Source organism: Benincasa hispida, chromosome 7 (assembly GCF_009727055.1).
Source record: "Benincasa hispida cultivar B227 chromosome 7, ASM972705v1, whole genome shotgun sequence".
Classification (NCBI taxonomy): domain Eukaryota; kingdom Viridiplantae; phylum Streptophyta; class Magnoliopsida; order Cucurbitales; family Cucurbitaceae; genus Benincasa; species Benincasa hispida.
The window spans coordinates 2,010,220-2,018,618 of record NC_052355.1 but is presented as its reverse complement, the minus strand read 5'-3'; the positions used below and the strand labels follow the sequence as shown (position 1 = coordinate 2,018,618).

The window sequence follows — 8,399 nt, the reverse complement described above, 5'->3', positions numbered from 1 at the left end:
ATATGGGAGCCCTAATGCAATAAGCATACTTATTACGATCTCTATTTTTTTTTTTACAAACACAACAAACTGTGAAAAAATTAATGAAAACACCCCTGTGTAGCTTGATCTTATTTTTCTCACCCGAAAATACAACAAACTTAAAAAAAAAAAAAAAGAAAAACACAAAAAAATGAGATCGCAATAGAAATGATCATCACGTTAATGTTACAGTAGATATAGTCATCTCTATTACGATAGATATAGTTATCCTTAACACAATACATAATAAAATGATATTAGATATGACGTAAGCAGAAGGTTAAAATTTATACCTGTGGAAAGTCCATACAAAAAACAAGGTAGTTTTAGGGTTTTTTTTTTTTTTTTTTTTTTTTTTTTTTTTTTTAACTTAGGGATAATTCGGACAATTCATATGTTTATCTGTCCCAAAACTCTTTAAATTGAAAACTATCCTAAAATTCTTTAAGCCCGTGGCAATTTCCCAATATTTTTCCACTGCTGTTCTACATGTTCGCCGCCGCACTGTTTTGACGTCAACCGTTGTCCACTGTACTCCTTCGCCGTCCATAGCTTTTTATTGCTCTCTGCCATATACCCATTAAGTCTTCATTACTTGGGTGAGATTCTTAATTAGTTTTTTTGCCCTTTTTGGTGCCTTCTTGGTCTGGGATTTTGATGCTAGCTCAATGTACTCCCCCCCTTTTTTTATTTGAATTATGTTCCTTATCCTGTTAAATTTTAGCATTTGAGTTGATTAAACCACTAGCTCGTTTATACTCTTCTAGGAATTCAGATTAACAAGCATACACAATGAGCAAAGTCATTTATATCCCGGATAAGCTGCCAACTCCACCGGATCAACAACCCACTGGTTACCTTTTGTTTTTATTTTTGTTTTTGTTTTTGTTTTTGTTTTTTACACTCTCTCAAAGATTGACTTTTGTTTGTAACTGGCAGTTAATGTCTTTGCTGCTGTGGTTGAGCCCAAGTTAATCAACAATCTTGTGAGGTTTGCTTTCATGTTACTTGTTTCCTGATATGATTTGTTCTTCCGGAGGTTTCTCATTTATTCAATGAAATAAATTGAAGTATTCTCAATGATGTAAATTTGTGAACCAATTCTTTTTTCCTTGAAATGCAAGTTTTGTAATGGGGTTGACTGGCTTTTTGTAAGTTTTATTTTCTTAGAATATGTCTTTAAGGAATGGTTTAAAATGGAAAATGGATTATATTTCATGAAATATATGGAGGAATGTGTGTATAGTTTTATAGTTAATTAGTTATTTCTCTGATTATAGTTAATTCCTTATTTTTTTAAGTCCTAAGCTTGTCTTTGTAGGCGCTTAAATCAGATAGCACCATTAGAAAAGCTTCGCCATGTGAAAAGAGTTCAGAAGAAGCAACTTGAAGATGGTATGCATCCTTTTTGGCCCCTACCTCGCTGAAGAATTCCTATGATGTTATTTTTGCTAGTTTGTATTTTCTTTTAAAATGTTTGCTTGAGTTTTGTTTCACTAGCGAATAGAGACTGAAATTTGAGGTTCATGAGTGTCCGTGAGATAAAAAGTGGTAATACTTCAGTGCTGAGAACCATGAGAGCCACGAAATGAGATGTTATTAGCATATTTTGAACTTTCATGCTCAGACAAGTTTTATAATAATCACTTTTGTGGATACTTGTATATTTCTTAGCTACAATACAACAAAACGGTTCATGTTGATATATATAATTATTTCATTTTATCCACACCAAGCTGTTTGTTATTGCTTCTGAAAGTTGTAAAATGCTTTTGATAATTTAAACAAATTTGAATCTTTGATGCGTTATTCTTATGCATTCTTAGCTTCTTCTCAGTGTTTTAGATTAGAGATATCTTAAATCATTCTTCCTTTTATAACCTTCTTCTGTATAAACTTTCCCTCACATCCTCTTATGATTTCCCCCTACCTTTCTCTATTTGAATCTGTCTTATTATTTATCTGATAAGGCTAGTAGAATAGGCTTAGCCGCTTAGCTCTCCGCCTTGAATGTGAATCAGGTTGTTGATCATTAGCTTTTTACAGGAAAGACTCAAATAGCATTGATCCTATGTCTTGCAAGTGAAAACAATTGCAATTTGGATGTTTTGTCTCCATGTGTACAAGAGCTTGTGACGTCATACAAGTTGAGTACCTTTATCACAAAGGTGCGATCTCCTATTGGTTGAAATGTTCTTAAATTAAATTGTATCCCATAATAATTTGAGTACATTAATCAAACAAATCCAGATTGTCCAAAAACTAGCATTAAATGTCTCGACTCAAATAGCATTGATTCTATGTCTTGCAAGGAGATACACTATTCAATACTCTTGATAATCAGTGAATAGAAATATATTTCACCTTCTTTAGATTGTGTGACTCAGGTTTGTAAGGAAGCAGCAACAACAAAAGAAGAATGGGAAGAGCAGTGCAAGCTTTGGCCAACATCATATCATCCACCCACATAGTAAAGTCTCTGACATTAATTCTATTTTTACAATTAAACAATAGATCGTTGTAATGTAGTCTCAATTATTCTGCTATATCATGACTGTGGTGGATCTAGTTATGCTCACATCTTGTTGGCTGAAAATCTGGTTTTTCAAAACTTCTTTGACGTGTAGGTTCTTAATCTTCTTTTCAAAACTTCTTTGACGTACCTTATGGGTAAGTTTCATTTATATTAGCTGGAACTTACCCCCTCTATTATCTCTTTCTCAATGTCAGCAATATTGATGGTATCACCGGCTTTAATGAAGTGGACACACAATCAATTTTTGGCTTCATGCGATTAGCAATAGAATTAGCACAGTCGTCTAATAAATCGGTTAGTTAGTGTACTTCGGTTTCTCTTCAACTGTAGCAATCTCAAATCAATCTGGATTTATGTTGTATTAATCATTAGAATGAGCTCAGGTTTTGTTGTTTAGTTTTTCTAATTTTATTATTAACTAAGGTCCCGTTTGGTAACCATTTCGTTTTTGGTCTTTGAAAGTTAAGCCTATTTCCTCTCCATTTCTTATAATGATTGCATATTTCTTAAGTACCATGGTTGAATTCTTAGCCAAATTCAAAAAACAAAAATAAGTTTTTAAAAGCTAGTCTTTTTAATTTTCAAAAATTGGCTTGGTTCTTTAAACTAATGGTAAAAAATAGATAACACATGAAGAAATTAGGAGGTAGAAGTAGTGTCTATAGGTTTAATTTTCAAAAAAAAAAATAAAAACTAAAATGGTTACCAAACGGGGCATAAAAATTTGAGTTCTTTTGAGTTTCCAGTTTCAAGAGCTTGGAATCTCTCCTCTAAAGGCAAAACAACCACACAAAAACCACACACGCCTTAACATCCCAGAACCCCTCATGCTTCACAGGCGGTACGATCCCACAAACCTTCTGCTCCACTAACCGTCTTATATGAAATTTCCCTTTTGCCCTTCCTTGATATGTGTTCATAATTGGGGGCCTCGCATTATGCCTTTAGTGGGTGTGAATGGTTTTCAAGAATTTGGTTATTTGTGTGTTTGAGGGCAAAAATGGAGTAATATTTTTCTTTTTTAGCTAGTGTATTTTATCATCTAAAAGATTTTTCGTGAGAGAAACTAGCCATCTCTCTTAAATATTATGTGTAGGTTGTAATGGATAGCTATGCTATTTAGCTCATGAATCCCTTGTGTTTTTCTATCTTTCTGTTTCTGCGAAGGGAATTATCGTTGATGTATTCTTTTGAAAATTCTGCAGGTAGTAAATGCTGCAGTGATTGTTGATCCTTCAGTTAAGCAAGTAATAGCAAGTGCTTGTGATCATCATATTTCCTCCAAGAATGCTTCGACAAGCAATGTGAACGGAGAAACAATCTTTAAAAAATGCCTAAAATCTATTGGTTGTCATTTCGATTCCAATGGATCCATCATCCATGGAACTTTGCCCTCAAGTTCCTTGTTGAAAACACTGAAACAATCATGTTCAGATGTTTCGTGTTTGTATCCCTTGCGATGGGTTGACCTACCATTACTACATTCATCAAATTCTTGTTGTTGGCACCCTTTAAGGCATGCTGCTATTGCAGCTATTGAATCTTCTGCTGCTCGAGATCGTCATCTATTCCCAACTCTTAAAACCATGGATGATAAGTCAGTTGAAATGGAGCATATGGGGCCTCTGACCAAACTAGCAAAAAGACAGAAGATTGATCTTGAAAATGTAAGCTATGCAAGTTATTAAGTGAAGACTTCTTTACATTAATAATGAAGAAAATATTAATATCCAACGTCCGTTGTTTAGACTATAATAAACAAGGGGTCATGCCAAGAAAGTCAAAGTGAAAAGGTCAAAAACTAAGAATTTGGCTTGTTAAGCCCCATTTTTAAGTAGCCTAGTTTTAATCAGCAATGCAGCATACATGTACATTTTGTGTCCTTTTGTTTTTATTTATTTGTAGTTTAGAGCATATTCAGCAACTTCATGTTTGTTCCTTTTTGTTTATTAATATTCACAGATTTTATTTTAATTATTGAACTATGCATGAAAAATTCACTTGACACATTTTTAGTCTGACAGTTTTCTTTTTGTATGGTGATGGGTTCTAGTCATTTTTTTGAATCTATCTCTAGCCATAAGATTAATGGGGTAAAAGTTCCATCATAGGTCTAAATCGTTATCCTTCCAAATTAAGCTCTTAGGCATCATTGCTTGGGTGTGAGGTGAGTCAATTCTCGTCCTCTTATCTTGGGCTTCATGTGGGGGTAATTCAGAAAGTCAATTCATAAATTCAGGTTTTTTGGCCTCCTATCTTAGACAAGAATTAGATATGACTATCTTGTTAAAAATCCTCAATTACTTCTTGTCTCTATTTCGAATTCTCAAGGTCTGTGAGGGAGTCTATTGAGAGAGTGATGATGAGTTTTTTGTGCAAAGGGTTGACGAGGGAGTGAGGTTTCACTTGGTTAAAGGGGGGTTGGTGGTGAAGCTAGGAGGATAGGAAAGGGATTGAGAGCTTGAGACTACATAACAAGGTATTGCTAGTGCTTGATAAGTGGTTGTGGTGGTTCTTAATGGAACGTGATGCTTTGCATTTCAAAGTTATTTTGACTAGAGATTACTCGCATGCTTCTGAGTGGGTGGCAAGTAGGGTGCAGCGGAAAACTAGAACTAGTAAATTGAACCAAGCCATTGGCTTGGTTTTTTTAAGGATAAAATTGGGTATCTTGTTTAACATTTTAGAAAATAGAAAATTTTTGTTCGGTTTGTTAATGAGAAACCTAGCTATAATCAAATCGAGCCCAGAGTATATGTATCCTTAAAAAAACCTTGAATTTAGTTTCTTTCTTCCCTCCCTCCTCTAAATGACGCCTCATTCCCCTCTCCTCTCAATGGCGGTCATCAACACGTCTCCTTCTTCACTTGGCCCGTGGTGGGATTGCATGTCTTAGTCTCACACCATCTCATCATTTAGTTCTAATTCACTGGCAACAGATCTTCATCGCTAGCTTGTTGTTAGTGGGGTTAGACTTGCACAATCATCTCATTCTTCAATTCTAGTCGCCAACACCACAAACAGTTCCTCTTTCCTCTCCTCTTTTATGGCAACCAATCTTCCTTTGGTCAAGTTTTTGCTGGCAAGTCCTCTCAATGCATTGATTTCTTCTGATATAGTTAACTAGCCACTAGTGTTATGATCAAGGAGTTCCTTTTCCATTTGCCCTTTAAAGAGAATGGTTGCTTTTGGTGGCTTGCAGGGGCATGCACTATTATATGGGTTCTTTGGGGGAGCAGAATAATAGAGTGTTTAGATGGATGGAAAATGATCCTAGTTATGTTTAATGAGGCGTCATTTAGAAGAGGGAGGGAAGAAAGAAACTAAATTCAAGGTTCTTTTAAGGATACATATACTTTGGGCTCGATTTGATTATAACTAGGTTTCTCATTAACAAACCAAACAAAAATTCTGTATTTTCTCAAATGTCAAATTCTATGTTTTCCTCAGTTTCAATTTCAAAGACCTAGTTGGAGCCACTTTTTTTAGTGGGGTTTCCCTCTTTGTTGTATGTCCTTGTATTGTTTAATCTTTTCCCAACGGAAGTTAACTACTTTTTGTTGTTCTAGTCAAATCCTTGTATTCTTTCATCTTGTCTCAATGTATGTCCTTGTAGAAACTTGATCTCATAATCTTCCTTCAAACGTCAATAAAAACAAACAAACAAACAAACTTTCTTCATACCCTGACAAATAGATGTAAGATACTTGTTTCCTTAAAAAAAAAATAGATGTGAGATAGTTGCAGGGACTAATTTCGGAATTTACATGTAGGATAGGTTAGATGTTGGGTTTCCTCTTGAAAAATGATTAAAAAGATATTAATAGCAAGGGGTAAAATGGTTCCATAGTAGTTAAGGGATTAAAATTGAGCATTTGAAAAAGAAGATAAAAAAAATTATTATAAGTTTCAAGACTAAAATAAAACAAATATACAAGTTTAGAGATCTCTTATCCAAAAAATATATAAGATTAGAGATCTTTGCAACCTTATTTATTTGTTAGAGAGGAAAGTAAAGAGGGGGGGTGTGGAATAGATTAGCTTGCTGTTAACTTAATTTATCAATGTGTTTAAGAATGTAAGAAATGAATTACAGTCATTCCAGTTCTGCTGATATTTGGGTTCGCATGTGATCGTGAAACTTCTTGAGCATCTAATATAATATATGGAAGTAGCTGTTGTTTTTCAATAATAACCTTTCTATTTTGAGTTTGAGATCCAAATCTGTTTCTGTTTGACAAATTTTGTACAGGCCAAAAGAAAGGAGGAGAAAGTAGGTATTGATGCTGAAGGCACATATTCTAAATCAGACCGACCTTATCTGTGCACTGGTTATGACATTTATCTTGTGTGGGAGCCATGTATTATGTAAGTTCACAAAATGGGTTCTAACTTTCACCTCTCCCCCCACCATTTGTCTTTGATCTGTGGCTCTGCATTTTACATCTTCCACACATTTAGCATTTTTCTTAGGTTAAATTATACAAAGCTGCTCAACCTTCTGTAAGCTGTAGTTTTGCTATAATTGTTTATGGGGTCTTTGGGGGCAAAAACTGGAGTTGTGATGTCGTGGGACTCGCAATATAAGGAATAAATAATGCATAAAAGATTGCTGTTTTTTTAGTCATGTGTCCCACGAACTCCTTGGACCAAATAAGGAAAACTCCACTTCCCCAACTCCAACTAAAAGACAAAATTGAAACTAATTATTAGAATAAAGGTCATCCAATGTAATTTTGTTGGCTCGAATTTTATTCCTATTATTTTAGAAGTTTGAATTTACCTTTAATCCATGAATTTCATGGGCATATTAACAGATTGTTAAAATTAGGAGTAGAATCGAAACTTTAAAAAATGTTTGAGGCGAAATTAGAATCTGACAGGGTGTGTGCTGTATAATGTTAGGGCCATACTTTTCTAGATTGAGCTTTTTTCTACTGCAACATTCGTGTCAAAATGATTATACTATAGACTTTAAAGTCGTTTATATAAACTGTTTTTTTTTTTTCCTTTTGTGATCTTTCCTTTGTTGGTTAAAGGTGTGCAATGGCACTGGTTCATCAACGAGTTAGGCGCATATTTTATGCGTTCCCAAATCCTAGCCATGGGGCATTAGGCAGTGTTCACAGACTACAGGGTGAAAGAAGTTTAAACCATCACTATGCTGTTTTTAGAGTTTTGTTTCATGAAGATGAACTTTAATGGGCAGTGTTCACTGGTTCTAGGATTCCTCAGTTTAAGTGTAGGTGAATCTGGGGATATGACTAATTCAGATATGGTTGTATTTTATTATTGATCTTTTATTATGGGGGTAAATCAGGCTTCTAATTAAGTGTAGATGAGTTGGGAGCAATATTGTAACTTCTATTCGAATTATTAAAGTTCCGTTTGGCAATTATTTCGTTTTTTATTTTTGATTTTTGAAAATTAAGTTTATTTCCTCTTATTTTTTTTATAATAATTTGTATCTTTTTTAAGTACAATGGTTGAACACTGAGTCAATTTTCAAAACCAAAAGGAAACTTGAGAAAAAAAAAAGAGTTCAATTTCCCATCTCCGTGATGGTTGTACTAAAAAAAAAATTGAGATTGATTTTTATATTCATGTTGTTGGGAATATTTTTAGTTTTATTATATTGTTGTGTGGTTGCACATATATATTTTTCTCCCAACATTCAGGAGACTAATAGATTTTTGTTTGTGAAAATGGCTAAACTGCTAATTTGCATACCGTTTATAATTTAGTAATGAACAAACATACCCTATTGCCAAATCCCTATGGATATGGTGTATTTCAAAAAAATCTAACAACCTAGATCTCATAAACTAAATCACTCTCAATC

The 8,399-nt window shown here is 34.0% G+C and overlaps 1 protein-coding gene across 3 annotated transcripts; it reads left to right on the top strand.

Moving 5' to 3' along the window:
- The first annotated feature begins 473 nt into the window (after window positions 1-473).
- Window positions 474-7,952, top strand: LOC120080882 (tRNA-specific adenosine deaminase TAD3). 3 transcript variants are annotated; one of them, XM_039035549.1, is made up of 10 exons: window positions 474-620; window positions 797-874; window positions 961-1,012; window positions 1,343-1,416; window positions 2,068-2,189; window positions 2,409-2,491; window positions 2,752-2,851; window positions 3,763-4,224; window positions 6,810-6,925; window positions 7,597-7,952. In XM_039035549.1, the coding sequence occupies exons 2-10, from the start codon at window positions 814-816 to the stop codon at window positions 7,757-7,759; spliced, it is 1,233 nt and encodes a 410-aa protein (XP_038891477.1). In that variant the 5' UTR covers window positions 474-620; window positions 797-813; the 3' UTR covers window positions 7,760-7,952. The 3 variants fall into 3 exon arrangements, with proteins under 3 accessions (XP_038891477.1, XP_038891476.1, XP_038891478.1); XM_039035548.1 differs by having other exon boundaries at window positions 789-874; XM_039035550.1 differs by lacking the exon at window positions 474-620 and having other exon boundaries at window positions 788-874; window positions 961-1,007; window positions 2,395-2,491.
- The last annotated feature ends 447 nt before the right edge of the window (window positions 7,953-8,399 follow it).